General features: G+C 48.7%; 1 protein-coding gene across 1 annotated transcript in view; it reads left to right on the top strand.

Moving 5' to 3' along the window:
• Positions 1 to 21283, top strand: part of LOC115464490 (oocyte zinc finger protein XlCOF6-like) — a 182919-nt gene that overhangs the window by 38406 nt on the left and 123230 nt on the right. The window contains exon 8 of the mRNA XM_030194860.1: positions 20712 to 20825. Coding sequence (XP_030050720.1) covers positions 20712 to 20825 — 114 coding nt within the window. The remainder of the gene's footprint in view (positions 1 to 20711; positions 20826 to 21283) is intronic.

Here is a 21283-nt window from a genome sequence, read left to right as displayed (position 1 = left end):
TCTGTCGGAGGTTGTTCGTCGCACTCTCAGCTGGTGGCTCCATTCTCCGAACCTAGTGAAGGGCATGCCGTTGGCCACTCCTCAGTGGGTGGTGATGACCACGGATGCGAGTCTGTCGGGCTGGGGGGCGCATTGTCTGGGACAGGTGGCCCAGGGACGTTGGACAGTGGAGGAGGCGTGTTGGTCCATCAATCGTTTGGAGACGCGTGCAATCTAGTTGGCTCTTCGGTCCTTTCAGTGTCTGTTAGACGGCAAGGCTGTCAGGGTTCTGTCCGACAATGCCACAGCCGTGGCGTATGTGAATCAACAGGGAGGAACGAAGAGTCCTGGGTTAGCACTAGAGGCGGCAGAGTTGCTGGTGTGGGCAGAGGCACATCTGCAGAGTCTCTCGGCGGGACACGTGGCAGGGGTGGACAACGTGAGCGCGGATTATCTAAGCAGGCACACGTTGGATCCCGGAGAGTGGGCTCTCCACCCCTCCGTGTTCGAGCGGATAGTGGTTCAGTGGGGTCGGCAGGTGTTGGATCTCATGGCGTCGTCCGCCAATGCGCAGGTCTCTCGGTTTTTCAGTCGTCGAAGAGATCCTCGAGCAGAGGGCATCGACGCGTTGGTCCTTCCGTGGCCGACTCAGCAGCTGCTCTACGTGTTCCCGCCGTGGCCGCTGGTGGGCCGAGTGGTTCAGCGGATCGGTCGTCACGCGGGATTAGTAGTTCTGATAGCGCCCAATTGGCCCCGGCGTCCGTGGTACGGAGATCTGATGCGGTTGCTGGTGCAGGATCCGATTCCCCTGGGGCCTCGGGTGAGATTGTGCAGGGGCCGATCGAGATGGCCGACCCCTCTCCATTCTTGCTTACGGCCTGGCTCTTGAAAGGCACCGTTTAAGACATAAGGGTTTCTCGGCCAGGGTGATTGCTACGATGTTGCAGTCTCATAAGAGGTCTACTTCCTTGGCATATGTGCGGGTGTGGCGAATTTTCGAGAATTGGTGTCAAGAGCGGGGCTATGCCCCATTGCGCGTGTCAGCGGTTGAGGTGTTGGATTTTCTTCAGGATGGTTTGGACAGAGGGCTTTCGCTCTCCTCTCTGAAGGTGCAGGTTGCAACCTTGTCTTGTTTTAGAGGTAAGGTTCGGGGAGTATCCTTGGCGGCTTCTCCGGAGGTGGGGCGGTTCTTGAAGGCAGTGAAGTTGCTTCGGCCGCCTTGCCGCCCGGTGGTTCCGCCTTGGGATTTAAATTTGGTCTTGGAGGCTCTGGTGCCTTCCATTACGTGTAAGGATCTGACTTTGAAGACAGTCTTTTTGGTGGCTATTTCTTCGGCACGTAGGATTTCGGAACTTCAGGCTTTGTCTTGCAGAGAGCCTTTCCTGTCTTTTGCCAAAGAAAAAGTGACTTTACGCACGGTTCCTTCCTTTGTTCCTAAGGTGGTGTCTTCCTTTCATGTCAATCAGGTGATTTCGTTGCCAGTGTTGGGTGATCGTGCCGGGGATTTCGCGCAGCGTCGTTTAGCTAAGTTGGATGTGCGGCGCATGTTGCGGTCCTATTTGAGCAGAACACAAGATTTTCGATCCTCGGACAGGTTGTTTGTTTTGTTTGGAGGTCCCAAGAGAGGAGAAGCTGCCTCCAAGGCCACTCTGGCTAGAAGGAGACTATTGCTTCGGCTTATTTGTTGAAGCGTCGGCCGGTGCTCTCTTTACTTAAGGCACATTCTACTCGTGGAGTAGCAGCTTCTTGGGCGGAAAGTAGTTTTATTCTGCCGCAAGAGATTTGCAGGGCTGCGGCGTGGTCCTCTATCCATTCCTTTGTGAAGCATTACAGACTTGATGTTCAGGCGAAAGAAGATGCTCTGTTTGGAGCGGCTGTGTTGTCTTCTGCTTTACGAGGGTCCCGCCCTTAGTTGGGATACTGCTTTGGTACGTCCCAAGCGTCTTGACCGGTCTGGAGGGTTGATGAGGAAGGTGAAATTAGGCCTTACCTGCTAATTTTCTTTCCTCTAGACCCTCCAGACCGGTCAAGAGCCCGCCCGGTCTTTTATCAGTAGTATTTAGCAGCCGTGTCGATGCATAGCAGTATTTTGAGCCGTGTTCTGCTACGACTATTCCTTTAAGGTGTTGTGGGGTCGGAGAGAATTCTTTGACTCTAAGACTTTACAGAGCGGGACGCTTGGACGTCTCGTCTGTTTTCAGCACACTGTTGGTATTTGTCCTTTGGTGTTCCAGGTGCAGGGGTTTTTTAGTTTCAGAGTTGTGTTTTTTTATTCTCTGCTTTGCTAAGCGTATACTGGCTATAGATGGCTAGGCACAGGTTATATGTACATAGTTTCAAGTTTACTGTTTTCAGTCTCCCTCTGCTGGTAGGCGAGCATAACCCAAGCGTCTTGACCGGTCTGGAGGGTCTAGAGGAAAGAAAATTAGCAGGTAAGGCCTAATTTCACCTTATTTTGTACCAGGGGCAATCTCAAAAAAGATATAGTGGAGTTAGGTTCTAAGGTTCAAAGAAGAGCAACCAAAATGGTAGAGGGGATGGAACTTCTAAAGAGGTTGGTTTAGGGGAAAAGATAAGAAGCTCAGTCTTGGTCATGTTTAGTTTAGGATGGTGGTGAGACATCCAGGCAGCAATGTCAGAAAAGCAGGCTGATACTTTGGCCTGAAATTTCTGGTGTGGAAAGGTAGATCTGGGAGTCATCAGCATAAAGGTGATAACTGAAAACCATGGGATGAGATCAGAATACCAAGGGAAGAAGTATAGATGGAGAAAAGAAGAGGTTCCAGGACAGATCCCTGAGGTACACCAACTGATAGTGGGATAGACGTGGAGGAGGATCCACCAGAGTATACACTAAAAGTACGATGGGAGAGATAAGAAAAAAAAACAGGAAAGAACAGAGCCCTGAAATCCAAGTGAGGACAGCGTATCAAGTAGGCGGTGATCAACAGTGTCAAAAGCATCAGATAGATCTAGAAGGATGAGGATAGAATAGAGATCTGGCCAAGAACAGGTCATTGGAGACTCTAGCAAGGGCTATTTCAGTTGAATGTAGAGGGCAAAAGCCAGATTGAAGTGGATCAAGAATAGCTTGAGATGAAAGAAAGACAACGGCGGTGAACATCATGTTCCAGTATCTTGGATAGGAAAGGGAGGAGGGAGATAGGGTGATAGTTGGAAGGACAGGTTGAGGAGTGGTGTACCTATGGCATGTTTAAAGGCATCAGGAACAGTCGCAATGAAAAGTGAAAGACTGAGGCTATGACAGATAAAAGGGATGACAATAGGAGAGAGAGTGCTAAGTAGATGGGTGGGAATAGGATGAGAGGAATGGATAGTTAGTTTCTAGGAGGAAAGAAAATGTGCAGTTTCCTCTTCAGTGATTTCAGAAAAGGAGGCAGAGGTTGAAGGGGAGTTAAGAGAATGGACTAAAGGAAGAAGAGTTGGAGGTGACTTGGTTGACAATTTAATGTTAATCTTGTGAACCTTATCATGAAAATATTCAACCAGAGTCTGGGGAGAAAGTGAAGGGGGAGTTGGAGGTGAAGGCACTTTGAGGAGAGAGTTCAGTGTGGCAAAGTGACATTGAGGGCTTGAGCCAAGAGAATTTGTCAAGTGGATGTACTAGTCCTGTTTGGCAAGTGAAAGAGAAGACTGGAAGGAGGTCGGCAAGAATCTAAAATGTATGAATTCAGCATATGCTTGGGATTTCAGCCAAAGGCGTTCGGCAGAGCGGGCACAGGAACGTAGGCAGCGGATTCTAGAGATCAGCCAAGGCTGGGGTTTGGTACGCCTTACAGAGTGGGGAATGATAACCAGAAGATTGGCACCTGCAATACATCCACCTAGGAGGGCTATGAAGAGAAATCTCTGTACCAGGAAAACTCTATGATATAATCTAACCAAGTTTCAGGCCACTGTTGCTTCTTCTGTCTAAGCTTTGTCACACAAAATGCACACACCCCAAGATATCTGTATGTGCACATATACACACACCTCATAAGTATTGCCATACTGGGAAAGACCAAAGGTCCATCGAGCCCAGCATCCTGTTTCCAACCGTGGCCAATCCAGGTCACAAATACCCAGCAAGATCCCAAAAATGTACAAAACATTTTATACTGCTTATCCCAGAAATAGTGGATTTTCCCCAAGTCCATTTAATAACGGTCTACGGACTTTTCCTTTAGGAAGCAGTCCAAACCCTTTATTTAAACTCTGCAAAGCCAACCGCCTTTACCACATTCTCTGACAACGAATTCCAGAGTTTAATTACACGTTGAGCGAAGAAAACTTTTCTCCGATTCGTTTTAAAATTTACTACATTGTAGCTTCATCTCATGCCCCCTAGTCCTAGTATTTTTGGAAAGCGTGAACAGACGTTTCACATCTACCCGTTCCACTCCACTCATTATTTTATAGACCTCTATCATATCTCCCCTCAGCCGCCTTTTCTCCAAGCTGAAGAGCCCTAGCCGCTTTAGCCTTTTCTCATAGGGAAGTTGTCCCATCCCCTTTATCATTTTCGTCGCCCTTCTCTACACCTTTTCTAATTCCACTATCCAGCTTATAATTGAAAAAGAAAAACGCCTATTTTGCGACCCAAATCGGGAGATAGACGTTTATCTCACAAAAATGAATAAAGCGGTATGATCGAAAGCCGAATTTGGACGTTTTCAACTGCACTCCGTCGCGGATGCGGACAAAGTTGATGGGGGCGTGGTGAAGGCGGAACTGGGGCGTGGTTATTGGGCGATCAGAGATGGGCGCCTTTCGCCGATAATGGAAAAAAAATATGCGTTTTTAGCGAGAATTTAGGGCACTTTTCCTGGACCCTGTTTTTCCATGAATAAGGCCCCAAAAAGTGCCCTAAATGACCAGATGACCACTGGAGGGAATTGGGGATGACCTCCCCTGACTCCCCCAGTGGTCACAAACCCCTTCCCACCACAAAATATGCCGTTTCACAACTTTTTATTTTCACCCTCAAATGTCATACCCACCTCCCTGGCAGCAGTATGCAGGTCACTGGAGCAGTTATTAGGGGGTGCAGTGGACTTCAGGCAGGTGGACCCAGGCCCATCCCCCCCCCCCCACCTGTTACACTTGTGCTGGTAAATGGGAGCCCTCCAAACCGCCCCCCCAAACCCACTGTACCCACATGTAGGTGCCCCCCTTCACCCCTTAGGGGTATAGTAATAGTGTAGACTTGTGGGCAGTGGGTTTTGAGGGGGATTTGGGGGGCTCAACACCCAAGGGAAGGGTGCTATGCACCTGGGAGCTGTTTTACCTTGTTTTGTTTTTTTTTTGTAAAAGTGCCCCCTAGGGTGCCCGGTTGGTGTCCTGGCATTTGAGGGGGACTAGTGAACTACGAATCCTGGCCCCTCCCACGAACAAATGCCTTGGATTTATTCGTTTTTGAGCTGGGCGCTTTCGGTTTCCATTATCGCTGAAAAACAAAAACGCCCAGCTGAAAAACAAAAACGCCCAGCTCAAAAAAAGATAAACATCCATGTTTTTCGAAAATACGGTTCGGTCCGCCCCTTCACAGACCCGTTCTCGGAGATAAACGCCCATGGAGATAGACGTTTTCCTTCTATTATGCCCCTCCACATCTTTTTTTGAGATGCGGCAACCAGAATTGAACACAATATTCAAGGTGCGGTCGCACCATGGAGCGATACAAAGGCATTATAACATCCTCATTTTTGTTTTCCATTCCTTTCCTAATAATACCTAACATTCTATTTGCTTTCTTAGCCGCAGAAGGTTTCAACGTATCATCAACGACGACACATAGATCCCTTTCTTAGTCCGCGACTCCTAACGTAGAACCTTGCATGACGTAGCTATAATTTGGGTTCCTCCTTCCCACATGTATCACTTTGCACTTGCTCACATTAAACGTCATCTGCCATTTAGACGCCCAGTCTCCCAGTCTCGTAAGGTCCTCTTCTAATTTTTCACAATCCTCTTATGATTTAACAACTTTGAATAACTTTATGTCACCAGCAAATTTAATTACCTCACTAGTTACTCCCATCTTTAGGTCATTTATAAATATGTTAAAAAGCAGCGGTCCCAGCACAGACCCCTTGGTAACCCCACTCTCTTCCCTTCTCCAATGAGAATACTGACCATTTAACCCTACTCTCTGTTTTCTATCTTTTAACCAGTTTTTAATCCACAATAGAACTCTACCTCCTATCCCATGACTCTCCAATTTCTTCTGGAGTCTTTCATGAGGTACTTTGTCAAACACCTTCTGAAAATCCAGATACACAATATCAACCGGCTCCCCTTTATCCACATGTTTGTTCACCCCTTCAAAGAAATGTAGTAGATTGGTGAAGATTTCCCTTTACTAAATCCATGTTGACTTCGTCTCATTAATCCATGCTTTTGAATATGCTCTGTAATTTTGTTTTTAATAATCTCAACCATTTTGCCCGGCACCGACGTCAGACTCACCGGTCTATAATATCCCGGATCTCCTCTGGTACCTTTTTAAAAAATCGGAGTTACATTGGCCACCCTCCAATCTTCCGGTACTACGCTCGATTTTAAGGATAAATTACATATTTCTAACAATAGCTCCACAAGCTCACACCCCATCAGGGACGGAACCTCTCCAGTAATTTTCCTACTTTTTATTGGCGGGTTATTCAATTGTTAAGCTTGATGTTGTATTCAAGATTAAAAATGAAGATGAGAAATATTTCACTCAACAATCTGAGTGGGAGGGAAAAGAAAATCCAAATGACTCCAACAGTAAGTAAATGTTTTGGATTTAATGGGCTTTGCATTTTTGAGATCACAGGAGATGGTGTAAAACATCAAACATTTGGACACTTAGGACCTGAATGACTGAGTCTGTAACTCCGATGCGCCCTTGCCTTCTTTAAGCAATATCAGCAACCATCCACCCCTGATTTGAAGATTGTTTTCATCGGGGCAATATGTTTGACTTGAGTGAGGGCTTTTCTGGTTGTGTGGAAGCTATGTCAACAGCTCAGAAGGAAAGTGAGCGCCAACTGGTAAGACAAGCGGGCAAGGCCCCGCGGCGCCACGTGTTGTTGGCAGCTTACACCTCGCACTCGGACTCTGACTCCGCTATGTCCCTTATCGAGGCAGGTAAAGCTTCTTCTAAATGGGGCCTTTCAAAAGACATAACCAAATGCTTAACAGAGATTCGGGAGGAGATCAAATTCCCCCCCCCCCCCCCCCCCAAAGAGGACATTCTAGAGCGCATGTATGTCCTGAGCGTTGATCTGCGAGAGTTGGGCGGGTGCGTGGAGGACTTGGAGGCACGTGCAGAGAAGCATGATGAGCAGCTGAGCGGGGCTGAATTACGATTATTTAAGCTTTTTGAGTATTATGAAGATCTGCAATACAAAGTGGACGACTTAGAAAACCGAGGCCACAGGAATAACCTCCGTTTTCGTGGGGTTCCTGAGGTGGGGGACAAAGAAGATGTTACGAATGTTAAGATGCTTTGTGGAAAGTTGCTCGGGACGGAGGACATAGCTATTGAAAGGGTGCACAGAGCCCTCAGGACATTGTTCTCTGTTTTACTGCCTTTTCCACTAAAGAACAAGTGCTGCAGCGGGCCCGCCAGGTTCCACACATTGACTATAATGAGGTTCAAATTAAGGTACCAAGATTTATCTCAGCTTATGCTCTCCTAACGACGTGCGATGAAACCTGCGCTGGACATTTTAATAAAACATAAGATCCCCTACCGCTGAGCTTTTCCTTTTGCCCTCTGCTTTACGGTGGGGGGGGGGGGGGGGGGGGGGGGGGAAATTGCACCAGATTCGATTCCTCTCTGAGGTTTGGAAGATTCTGTACGCCGAGGGCTTGACGACTTCGCCCATAGACCTAGCCACCACAACTCGGGCTAAACTCCAAAAATGGAAAAGTGTTCCCAGCAAATCCAAGACTGCCCCGGCAGACACCTGAATGGATTGCTTGGTCTGTTTGCAGTCATATTCAAGATGTTATGGTTATAATTAAGGTTATATACGATGTGTTCATGATGTGTACATCAGTTGACTTGTCATTGAGATAGGGTTGTATGAGGGGGTTTGGTATGATTGGGGGTTTTGGGGATGAGTGGGGGTTTTTTTTGTGTGTGTGTTAGAATTGGTTAGTATTTGAGTGGTTGGGGTGTTTATGTGGAGGAGGGGATGCGTGGGGAGGGGTGGCTTGGGTGGTGTTTCGGGTGTGGTGGGGTTCTTTCTCATGTTTTCCTACTTAGGGGACTTTGCCTGTCCCTGTCTAGTGCTGGGTGATGTGTGTGGGGTTGCTGTGGTGGGGGGTGGGTTAGGCAGTCTTCATCAGGGTCTAGTGCCTTATTATTACCTTTGTTTCATGATGATATGGGTTGGTACTATCTCGCTTAGCTATTATTCCGCATTCTTGTTTGTGTGGTGTTGTGCGGAAACGGGGGGGGGGGGGGGTTGGGAGGAACGGGGGGGGGGGGGGGGGTTGGGGGGGTTTTAATCTCTTCCTCTCCTTCCAACTTTTTCGAGGCTACTTGGTTTTCAAGTTGTATCACAGTTAATAAGCTTCAGTGTGGATCTAAAGTTTTTGACATATAATGTCAAGGGTCTGAACTCTCCTCAAAAGCGTCAAAAGTTCTTTAAGGAATTGCTGTTCCATAAACATCAAGTTGCATTTCTACAGGAGACTCATTTAAAGAGGGAACATGAAAAATATTTGTTTCATCATCATTACCCATATGTCTATTGCGCTTCTGCTGCTTTTTTAAAATTTTTTTATTTATAACCATTTAAAGTTTTACAAGTGATAAAACAACTTGCCGGAAATACAGAGAAAGTAATATATAGGAATTATTTCAGTCAGGTAATTCTATTCTCTTCCTTAGACCACTAAATAGGGAGAGTGAAACTAGACAAGGAGATCAATTAAACAGTAAACAGAAAAAGAAACATGGTATTAACCTGATTAACCCCAGATATTACTTATCTAATTCATTATTCCACATTGATCATCTGGTTGGCTTCTTCAAGGCCAATACGGTGTATAATCAAATCATTTCATTGAAAACATACTTATTGTCCAATATTAGTTAGAAATAATACATCTGATTACATTCTTTCTCTTTTAAAAACCAGAAGTTATTTAACAGCTAGTAAAAAAGGCCTGTTTCTGAGACCAATGAAACGGGCGCTAGCATGGTTTTGATCGTAGTGTGTATGTTTGAGAGAGTGTGTGTGTGAGAGTGAATGTGTGACAGAGACAGAGTGAATGTGCGAGTGTGTGTGTGTGTGTGACATAGAGTGAGGCTGTCTGTGTGAGAGTGTGTGTGTGAGAAAGAATGAGAGTGCGCTTCAGGGTCCCTCCCTCCCACTGCTATTCAGACTGCTTAATTTCCTGATTCAATTAAAATAATAATAGTTAAAAATCCAGAGAGGGTGTGTGTGGGTGATTGAGGTACATAGGTGTGTGTGTGAGAGAGTGAGAGAGATGCTGTCTGTGCATGGCACAGTGTGTGTTTGTGTGTATGAGTGAGATAGATTCTTTTGGGCAGGAGGGAGGGAATCTGTTGGAGCTGGGTAACTTGTGTGCTTTCACTGGGGTCTGCCATTGGAACTCAGGCTGTCCTCCTTTATAGCAAGATTTTTTTTTTTCTTCTTTGAAAAAGAAGGGGGCGGGGGAGGAAGAAGACACTATCATCTGCTATAGTTGCTTGACATCCATCTATAGAAATAATTCTCACCTCCAACGTTGTGATGGCTATATATTAGAAGATGTCCTTCAGTTTGGTGCATGGTGTTTCTCCATTTCCTTACGTTTTTGAAGTCAACACTGCTTCCCCAAACTTCTCCACAGTCACTGTAGCAGAATTAAAAGTACTCTCTGTTGTAGGAAACCCACAAAGTTCTCGTAACCTGTAGTCGGTTCTACAGTGTAAAGTTTGCCTCCCCTGTACTGTAGCGAGCTGTCACTTGTGTTTGGCTGCAGTCCAGCATGAGATGTGTGCGCGTGGGGATTCTGCAATCAAGTGTGAATCTGGTTGGAAGCACACTGCACCCCATTGGTATGGCAACAGACCCATTGGGCGAACTGAACGGCGTGGCGCGCGCTCACCTTCCAATGCAAACTGCCTTATGCCGCGGGGTTGAGGAAGTAAGAGGGGTTCAGGCAAAGGAAAGGGAGTTCAATGTGGCGTTGTTCTCCTGGTGCACGGTAGAGGACGGCTATTTGTTGCGGCGGCAGCTGCTGTTACTTGGACAGGTTTTGTCTGTTAGTTTTCGGGGTGGTGTAGCAAGTTGCATTGTTATTTGGTAGTGCCACTGCTAATAGCACTGACTCCTGCTGCCGGAGAGCGTCTCGGAGCCTGGAAGGGGGCTCCCTCCCTTTCTTCCTTTCTTTCCTCCTTCCCTCGATGGCAGGCGCAGGATAAGTATCGACTGGTGGTGGTGGGAGGCGGCGTGTGTTCCCCAACTGTTTGGATCTGTGTTGCGCTTCCGGGGTGTGGCTTAGATGCCAGGGCAGCAGGGTGACGTCAGACGCTCTGTCTGTGTTGTGGTGTAGTGGTGTAGATCGATGTGTGGGCCGCCCTCTCGTCAAACGTGATGATGTGAAGGGCGGAGCGATGCGATTGGATAAGTGTCCTTGCTCCGCCCTCGACATCATCACATTTGATGCGGGGGCGGGGCAAACACTCATGGGCGAATTTCGATCTACACCACCATGGATTTAGAACGTTGGGACTTGTGGAGGCTTCATTAGATTGTAAGCTCTTTGAGCAGGGACTGTCTTTCTTCTATGTTTGTGCAGCGCTGCGTATGCCTTGTAGCGCTATAGAAATGCTAAATAGTAGTAGTAGTAGTAGAACGTTGGGGTTGTGAATTATGTCTGGATGGGGCGTGGCTGACGGGTCTATGAGTGAGAGTGAGGTCTATGAGTGAGAGTGAGTGGTGCTGACAGTCTAGCCTACCAACAGTACAGGGCTTCAGTGTTTCCCTGCCACAGAGTGAGCTTCAGAACATTGGAGGTGAGAATTATTTATATAGATACATATACTTAAGCCTCTAATTCAAATCCCACTGATTAAAGTAATCCCAGTTTTCACAGGCTTCACTCCTTTTAAAGTAATAATTGAGGAAATATTTCTGAGGAAAACTTTAGGAGTCATACCCAGAACTCTGGGGAAAAACAATAATCTCGATATTAATCATCTATAATAATATTCATTTTATTATTCAAAGTTTCTGGTCTATTATCATTTTCAAAATCATAACCATTTCTTGCTCCTGTAGAACCATTTGTTATATCAATTTTTCACTCTCAAAGGGTTCAGTTAAATTGTCCATGTAACTCTCTAATAAAATTATATCTGAAACAAAATTATTTACTGCCACCATTAGGTCCCGAAGCGCCTTCCAGATGGTATTCAATGTAACCTCCATGGGAGCCAAAAACTCCAAGTTGATTTCTCTTAGATGTTTAGGAGTGGTTCGGCCGATTTGGGTTCTGCTGTAAACGTCCTCCGTTTCAGCATATGCCTCTAACTCACTCCTCCACTCCTTTGGACATGGTGGTTGAATAATTTGGGAGCGATGGAGTTGTTTTTTCCAGGTCCAAGTGCGTCAACGCTTCTTTGCCGGCACTAATCAAAGGACTCGCCAACCCTTTCATCTGTGGGCAGTTCGTCGCACAGCAGTCCCGCACTTGCTGCTCAGGGGACAAAACACTGGCCATCGGCAGCTGACCGCCAGCTGTCCCCTTCCTCTCAGTTAAGATAACTGCAATTGCAGAGAGGAAATTTACGTAAAGAAGACAAAACTTCAGAGGGCAGCTGGCCCGTTGGGCATACGAACTTCAGGTTGCCATCTTACCACTCTCCCAGTTTGGGACACTGTTTGTCTGGTTTCTCCTCAGAGGCCTGTCTGATATGGGTAACCCTTCAGCCTAGCCCTCTGAGTCATTGAAATACAGAAGCCCCTCCACCACTACAAGGTGGTGTCCCTTTGGAGGGGTGTGTTTCTGCTGCTGACGCGTCGAGGAAGCGGGGGTTGCAATCTTGCTTCATTCTTCTTTGCTGGTTCAGGTGTTGAAAACTAGGCATGACCCTGCTGGTAGATTTTTGCTTCTGCATGTATTATTGAATAATTCCATATCATCATGCTGATCAATCCATAGACTGGTGGGTTGTGTCCATCTACCAGCAGGTGGAGATAGAGAGCAAAGCTTTTGCCTCCCTATATGTGGTCATGTGCTGCCGGAAACTCCCCAGTATGTTCTCTATCTCAGCAGGTGGTGGTCACACACAGCAGCAGCTCTGGCTAGGTCTCCAAGCCTAATTTTTAGGTTTTGTTGAGTACCTGGGGTTGAGGGCTCTTCTTGAGCAAGTGCAAACCTGGTGGCGCCAGGTCCCTCCTTTTCTCCCCCCTCCCGCTGGCTCCATTTACAAAAAAAAAAAAATTTTGGACGTCCTTAAGGGCGTTTATTTAAACGTTTATTTAAACGTTTATTGCAGCTACTCACTGGGACACCAGGTCGTTACAGCTCGGAGCGAGAAGCAGGTAATTTTTACCTTTTTATAGCGGGCAGGGGGTTCCCCGATCGTTCTCTACGTGGCCTATGGCGTTGGAGGGCGAGGGCGCGAAGAATCGCTCCCCGGACTGCGTGTGCGCTTCTAGCGGGGATGCGGGGGGTCTTAAAGTCTGATTCGCCCTTGTTGGGTGTCAGTTTGGAGGCCGGTCAGTGTCCCGGGTCTTCCTCCGGTGCGGCGGTTTTTCCAGCCATAAACGCCCATCCCCCGCTGCTCGCCTCCGCCATCTTGGCCGGCCACTCTGCTCGGACGGCTTCTTCTTGGGCCGCCCTTGAGCTGGGAGACGTTAATGCCATGGCCGCCCTTGATTTGGGCGACGGCAAAAAAGCGGCTAAAGTTAAGCGCCGTTCTTCCCGCGCGGCTCCTTCGCGGAGTGTCGCGCCGGACGCCATCTTGGATGCGCAGCATGTTTCTCCCCCGCTCTTGCGAGCGCCAGTTGAGGGTGCGTCTAGGGCTGTGGCCCAGGCTGCTGAAGTGCACAGTCTGGGGGGTTTCTCCCCCGAGTTTATTTTGCTGCTGCATCAGGCCTTCATTATGCAAAATGCTGCCCCTTCTCCCTTGTCCGATAAAGGGGTTGAGGCCCCCGGAAGTAAACGCCCTCGGGTGGATTCTCAGGCCTTAGAGGACTCTGTTTCCTCTGATGTAGATGAGGGCAGCGTATCTGAGTTCTCCCAACGGTCCTTTGGGGATTCCTTGGAGGAGACGGATTCCCGCTCGGATGGAGCGGATGACCCCTCTGCAGCGCGGATCTTTCGCTCAGAGGATTTGCCCAACCTGTTAGTGCAGGCCATGAGCATTTTGAAGATTTCCTCTCCAGAGGATGTCTCTCCCTCAGCCCCTGTTGGCTCAGCCATTATGCTGGGGACGAAGCGCCCGCCTAGAACCTTCCACGTGCATGAGGCCATGCACACCTTAATTTCGGCTCAATGGGATGTCCCGGAAGCGAGCCTCAAAGTGGCTAGGGCTATGTCCCGCCTCTATCCTTTGCCTGAAAGTGAACGTGAGGCCTTTCTTTGGCCTACCGTGGATTCTTTAATCACTGCGGTGACTAAGAAAACGGCGTTGCCGGTGGAAGGTGGCACGGCCCTAAAGGACGCCCAAGACAGAAGATTGGAGGCGGCCTTAAGGTCGTCCTTCGAGGCGGCTGCCTTAAGTTTGCAGGCCTCAGTTTGCGGCTCCTATGTGGCCAGGGCATGCCTGACGATTGTACAGCGGGCTTCCCCCTCGGATCCTTTCTTGAGGGCTGATTGGCCGGCCCTGGAATCGGGGTTGGCTTATTTGGCAGACTTACTGTATGATGTCTTGAGAGCCTTGGCTAAAGGTATGGCTCAGACAGTCTCTGCGCGGCGCTGGCTTTGGCTGAAACATTGGTCTGCTGACCACGCCTCTAAGTCCCGCCTAGCTAAGTTGCCTTTTAAAGGCAAGCTGCTCTTTGGGGTCGAGCTGGACAAAATTATGACCGATCTCGGCACGTCTAAGGGCAAGAGGTTACCAGAGGTCAGGGCTCGGGCCAGTGCTCGCCCCGGTAACTCCAGAGGACGGTTTCAGGAAGCCCGTCGGTACCGCCCGGCAAGTCGGGCTCCTCTGCCCCCTCTTCCTTCAAGAGGAACTTCTCCCCCAAGCAGCATTCCTTTCGCAGAGACCGCCGTCCCGGAGGTGCGCCCTCCGGTCCTCCCTCAGGGTCTCGTACCCAATGACAGGGTCCTGGTCCATGGCCCAGTGCAGATTGGAGGACGCCTGTCCTCGTTTCTGGGCGAGTGGACCAGGGTAACTTCAGACGCTTGGGTGCTGGAAGTCATCAGAGACGGCTACAAGCTAGAGTTCTGCCGACCCTTAAGAGACGGGTTTGTACTCTCTCCCTGCAAGTCTCCGGTCAAAGCTGTGGCAGTGCAGCAGACCTTGGACAATCTGATCCGCCTGGGTGCGGTCGTTCCGGTGCCAGAAAATCAGCTTGGCAAGGGACGTTACTCCATTTACTTTGTGGTACCAAAGAAAGGAGGTTCTGTACGGCCTATCCTCGACCTCAAAGGGGTCAATCGGGCCTTGAAAGTTCGGCACTTTCGCATGGAGACTCTCCGCTCTGTTATAGCGGCAGTGAAGGCAGGGGAGTTCCTGGCATCCTTGGACATCAAGGAAGCGTACTTGCATATTCCCATCTGGCCTCCTCATCAACGCTTTCTGCGTTTTGCAGTCCTGGGCCGACACTTCCAGTTCAGAGCCCTCCCGTTCGGGTTGGCTACTGCTCCGCGGACCTTCTCCAAAGTAACGGTGGTCATCGCGGCCTTCCTGCGAAAGGAAGGAGTACAAGTCCATCCTTATCTGGACGACTGGTTGATCCGAGCCCCCTCTTATGCAGAGTGCGGCAAAGCTGTGGACCAGGTGATTGCTCTTTTGAGCTCCCTGGGGTGGATCATCAACTGGGAGAAAAGCCAGCTGCGCCCGACTCAGTCCCTGGAGTATCTGGGAGTTTGATTCGACACCCATGTGGGCAGAGTGTTCCTGCCAGACAATCGGATTGTCAAGCTTCAGGCTCAGGTGGACCAGTTCCTAGTAGCCTCTCCTCTTCGGGCTTGGGACTATGTGCAGCCGTTGGGCTCTATGACGGCCACGATGGAAGTAGTGCCCTGGGCCAGGGCTCATATGAGACCACTACAACACTCTCTGCTGCAGCGCTGGACTCCGGTGTTGGAGGATTATGCTGTGCGCCTTCCCTTGGACCCAGCAGTGCGCAAGGCGCTGAGCTGGTGGCTGAAGACAGACAAGTTGTCTGCAGGGATGCCTCTTGTGACCCCGGAGTGGATTGTCGTCACGACGGACGCCTCTTTGACGGGCTGGGGAGCCCACTGCTTGGGAAGGACAGCGCAGGGGCTCTGGTCTCCTGCAGAGGCAAAGTGGTCTATCAACCTCCTGGAACTCAGAGCCATTCGGTTGGTGCTTTTGGAGTTCCTCCCGGTACTGGCGTTGAAGCCAGTACGGGTCCTGTCGGACAATGCCACGGCTGTGGCCTATGTCAACCGCCAGGGAGGTACCAAGAGCGCCCCTCTAGCCAAGGAAGCCATGAATCTATGCCAGTGGGCGGAAGCGAACCTGGAACAGCTGTCAGCGGCCCACATTGCCGGAGTCATGAATGTCAAGGCGGACTTTCTCAGTCGCCATACCTTGGATCCCGGAGAGTGGCAGTTATCGGCTCAGGCGTTCTTGGATATCACGAAGCATTGGGGCCAGCCGAACCTAGATCTGATGGCATCATCGGCCAATTGCCAAGTGCCGCGCTTTTTCAGCAGAGGACGGGACCCTCGATCTCTGGGAGTAGATGCTCTTCTCCAACAGTGGCCGACACAGGAGCTTCTCTATGTGTTCCCGCCCTGGCCCATGTTGGGCAGGGTACTAGACCGGGTGGCAAAGCATCCGGGCCGAATAATCCTGGTGGGTTCGGACTGGCCCAGACGTCCCTGGTATGCGGACTTGATAAGGCTATCAGTGGACGACCCTCTGCGGCTGCCAGTGGAGCAGGGCCTGTTGCATCAGGGTCCCGTGGTGATGGAGGATCCCTCCCCCTTTGGTCTTACAGCCTGGCTATTGAGCGGCAGCGTCTGAGGAAGAAGGGCTTCTCAGACAAGGTCATCGCCACTATGCTGAGAGCGAGGAAGCGCTCTGCTTCTACTGCTTACGCCAGGGTTTGGCGTACCTTTGCAGCATGGTGTGAAGCAGGCTCACTTTCTCCCTTCACTGCTCCAATTTCTTCAGTGCTGGCGTTCCTGCAAGAAGGTCTGGAGAAAGGCCTGTCGCTCAGTTTCCTTAAAGTCCAGGTAGCGGCTCTAGCTTGCTTCAGGGGCCGCCTGAAGGGTGCTTCCCTGGCTTCGCAGCCAGATGTGGTACGTTTTCTCAAGGGAGTTAATCACCTGCGCCCTCCTCTGCACTCAGTGGTGCCTGCGTGGAATCTCAACCTGGTGCTAAGAGCCTTGCAGAAGCCGCCTTTTGAACCCTTGTCGAGGGCATCTCTGAAAGACCTGACGTTGAAAGCAGTCTTTTTGGTGGCTATCACTTCAGCCAGAAGAGTTTCCGAGCTCCAGGCACTCTCATGTCGAGAGCCTTTTCTGCAGTTCACTGAGGCAGGAGTGACTATTCGCACAGTGCCTTCCTTCCTGCCCAAGATTGTTTCTCGCTTCCATGTGAATCAGCAGCTCTGTCTCCCTTCCTTTCGTAGGGAGGACTACCCAGAGGAATACTCTGCTCTCAAATATCTGGATGTGAGACGAGTCATCATCAGATACTTGGAAGTGACCAATGATTTCCGGAAATCGGATCATCTGTTTGTCCTGTTTGCAGGTCCTCGTAAGGGTCTGCAGGCTGCTAAGCCTACAGTGGCAAGATGGGTCAAGGAAGCCATTGCAGCGGCTTATGTGGCCGCGGGGAAGGTGCCGCCTATTCAGCTGAAGGCTCACTCCACTAGAGCTCAGGCGGCCTCGATGGCAGAGGCCGGGTCCGTCTCCTTGGAAGAGATATGCAAGGCGGCAACTTGGGCATCGGCCCATACCTTCTCCAGGCATTACCGCTTGACTGTGGCTGCTCGGGCGGAGGCCCGGTTTGGAGCTTCAGTGTTGCGGTCAGGGATTTCTATGTCCCGCCCTGGGTGAGTACTGCTTCGGTACATCCCACCAGTCTATGGATTGATCAGCATGATGATATGGAAGGTAAAATTATGTATCATACCTGATAATTTTCTTTCCATTAATCATAGCTGATCAATCCATAGCCCCTCCCAGATATCTGTACTGTTTATATTCTGGTTGCATTTCAGGTTCAAGTTTAGTCTTCTGTTCCTGTTCAGGAGGACTTCGTGTTCAAGTTTTCAATTGGATTCTTCAAGAGTTGAGACGAGTTTGTGTTACAGTGAGCTGCTGCATTCCTCTCCCCTCCGTTTTACGGGGCTGGATTGAGACATAAATTCTGCCGGCGCTCCCTCCCGCTTCGTGCGGCTGTAGGGCAGCTTTGTACCCCTCCCGCTTCGGCGGTGTTAGGGTCAGTCAGCTCCTCCCGCGGTTGCGGTTGCAGGATAAGCCAGATCCCCCCGCATCGGCGGGGTGGTGTCCCTCCCCCGCTCCGCGGGGATGAGCTGGACGGATTCCCCTCCCCCACTTGTGTGGGGATGAGCTGGGTTAATTCCCCTCCCCCGTTTCGGCGGTGGTGAGCTGGGCAGAGTGTCCCTTTGTGGGTGTAATTCTCTAAGTGCTGAGTCCTGCGGATGGAGCTTTGATATCGACATACTGAGGGGTTTCCGGCAGCACATGACCACATATAGGGAGGCAAAAGCTTTGCTCTCTATCTCCACCTGCTGGTAGATGGACACAACCCACCAGTCTATGGATTGATCAGCTATGATTAATGGAAAGAAAATTATCAGGTATGATACATAATTTTACCTTTAGCTTTTACCCTGGTCACTGTTTATGCGCCCAACGATTCTCAGGGGGAATTTTTTGTCAGGGTTGGCAGGGTGGTTCAATCTGATCCCTATGGTAAACTGGTGTTAGGAGGTGACTTTAATTCATCTTTTGACCCAGCGTTGGATAGGTCTGGTGCAGTGTTGGGAATTGATGTTAAAAATTCTAAAGCATTGGTTGGTCTGGCTCGATCTTTAGCCATATGCGTGGCGTCTACATCATCCAAATGACAGGGATTATTCTTTCTATTCCCATGCTCATGACTCATACTCCCGTATTGACCATTTGTTATTTGAAATCTCGTTGATTCAGGGGAGTTGTCTCTCAGGTATTGGCTCCATTACCATTTCGGACCACGTTCCGACCTGGGTTCAGCTTTCATCCTTTTGTGAGGAAGATAAGGACAGTAGGTGAACTTTGAACACCTCTTTGCTGAAGGAGGATAAGATCTTAGCTAACTATAGAACACTCTTGAGGGAATATCTTGATACTAATTTGAATTTGGGTCCCTCTTTGGGGATTGTTTGGGATGCTTTAAAGGCTGTAACAGGGGGGTTCTTTTTAAAACAGGCCAGTGCTCGGGCCAGGCGAAAGGAAGTTGCTGACTGTATCTCACAATTGTCCCACTTGGAGGATCTCCATAAGTCCTCTCGTTCGATCTCTACTCTAAGGCAGATCCAAGCTCTCCAGTTAAAATTAGACAATATTTACTCGGACCAATTGCAATTTATCCGGGGTCAACAACAACAGTTTCAGTGTTTTCATCATAATAAGCTGGGGCGTTTATTGGCCCTTAAGTTGAGGCAGCAAAGATTTGATCGTACTATTCTTCGCATTGGAGGTGGTAAGAATAAAGTGCTGACTAGGTCTTCTTCGATTCGTCAGCATTTCCAATCTTTCTACCAGTCCTTATACTCGGCTGACTCTACGATTCCCAAGACCTTCCTTCCTTGACAGATGAGCAGCATTGCCTGTTGGATGGTCTCGTCCAAGTGGATGAGGTTGTCAGAGTCATTAAGGACCTGCCCACCGGGAAGGCCCCGGGTCTGGATGGCTTACCAAACTATTTTTATAGGACTTTTAGGGGGGAGCTTGCCCCTCTGTTGGTAGAGATTCTTAATGGGGTTCGGGATGGGGAGGTGTTGCCTCCCTCTATGATGGAAGCTTTGATAGTAGTGATTCCGAAGCCAGGCAAGGATAAGGTGGACTGTGCCTCCTATCGCCCTATTTCCATTCTTAATTCTGATGTTAAAATTATAGCTAAGGTCCTAGCGAATCGACTAGCGAAAGTCCTTCCTGATCTAATCCATCCTAATCAAGTAGGGTCCGTTCCCCAAAGACAAGCTAAAGATAACGTTCGCCGTATGGTTAACTTGCTGCATGTGACTAACAAGTTAAAAAAAACCCTTGTGTCTTTTAGGATTAGATGCCAAAAAGGCATTTGACCGGGTTCATTGGCCTTTCATGATTAATGTTATGGAGTGATTGGGATTTGGGTCGGGCTTTAGGGGTTGGACCCAAGCTCTTTATAACTCTCCTAGCGCATGTGTGCGAATTAATGGTGGTAATTCTGCTACTTTTCCCTTGTCTAGGGGGACCAGTCAAGGATGCCCTCTCTCGCCAATGCTATTTGCCTTGGTTATGGAACCCCTGGCTAATGCAATTCGTTCTAATCCTAATGTCTCGGGCATTAAGGTAGGTGGTCAGGAATATAAGTTGGCAATGTTTGCTGATGATATCTTGCTTACCTTAAACTGTTACTCTCCTTGCCTAACTTAATCAAGCATTTAGCTGATTATTCTGCTGTTTTGGGGTTCAAGCTCAACATGACTAAATCGGAAGCTATGGCTATTGGTATTTCTGGTCCGATTTTACAATCTATACAACAAGCCTTTTCTTTTCGTTGGGTGACCCGAAGTATCAAGTACTTGGGAATTTATCGTACCAAGAATTTTTCTGATCTATTTTCTGCTAATTATCCTCCCCTCTTGCAGGAGCTATACAAAGTTCTGGAGGGTTGGGGTTCCATTGAGCTCTCTTGGCTTGGACGGATTGGTACGCTGAAAATGTATGTGATGCCGCGTTTGATGTATCTCTTCCAGGTTTTCCCTCTCCATTTGTCTCGTTCCTTTCTCTCAGGTCTCCAACACCGCCTTCTTCGCTTTATTTGGTCCAATAAACGTCCACGTCTCTTTTGAATGTTGCTTTATCGGGATCAGAAAAAAGGTGGTCTGGGGGTTCCGAATGTGTATTGGTATTATAAAGCTGCTCAGGCCTGGGCTGCGATTGAATGTTTTTATGCTAGTCCCCGGAAGTGGTGGATAGGGTTGGAGCAGGACTCTGCAGGATCTTGTCCTTTTGCGTTCTTTAATGTGGCTTCCTCGGAAATATCGTGTATTAGGTAAGGATGTTTGTTAAAAAACATAAACCTAAGGAGTATAAGGCAAGCGGTTACCTTAGCCTTGAGAGATTATTACACTGTTTATTAGTCTCTCGTGTACTTTGGACTTAGTATTGTTTTACATCTGCATTGTATTTGCTGATATTGGTTGTTGTGACTTATCTGCCTTTGTTATTTCTCTCAAATTTTAATAAAGGCTTCTACAAATTAAAAAAACAAAACATTTGGACACAAATCAATTTCCTATTTTAGTATTATCAGATACTTGGTGAATCCTTATAAATGTGTTTTCTCATCGCAGGTCTTCCAGTTATAATGACTGTGTTTTCGACGAGTGCTAAACAAGAGGAAGATATCCCCTTCATGGATCTTCCAGAATCAGAGATGTCTGAACAGAGTCATCCTTCTGTAACAAGTAAGTATAAAAATCCTCCTGCACATCTTTACTGCAGTCAGCTGGGACATTCAGGAATTCAGCGCTGGTGGGATAAAAGGCTGTCATCTCCTCTTCTCCTCCCACTGTTGATTTCCCTACTTTAGACAGATTAAACTATCAGTAAAGATAGAGGAATCACGGATAGAGGTGGATGTCCCAGGGGTGGGATCAGGTCTGCAAAACCCTTCAACCTAGAGAGTCTTGGGGTTAAGAAATCTGTACTGTTGAAAGGGCTGGGCTGCTGGAGGTGGAGGAACATGATTGACTGACATGGTGCAGTTTGACTTAGTCATGGACATTTTGTATTGCTGATTAATGCAAATCACAGTACATAATGCAGTTTATCGTAATGATGCCAATCTCAGTTCCAAAATGGCGGTCACAACTTCCTGGGGCAGCCTCATGCTCATGGCATTCCCAATTCCAAAATTGAGGCC

The sequence above is a fragment of the Microcaecilia unicolor genome, chromosome 3 (genome assembly GCF_901765095.1).
Source record: "Microcaecilia unicolor chromosome 3, aMicUni1.1, whole genome shotgun sequence".
NCBI classification, from domain to species: domain Eukaryota; kingdom Metazoa; phylum Chordata; class Amphibia; order Gymnophiona; family Siphonopidae; genus Microcaecilia; species Microcaecilia unicolor.
This window is presented reverse-complemented; position numbering and strand designations above follow the sequence as displayed.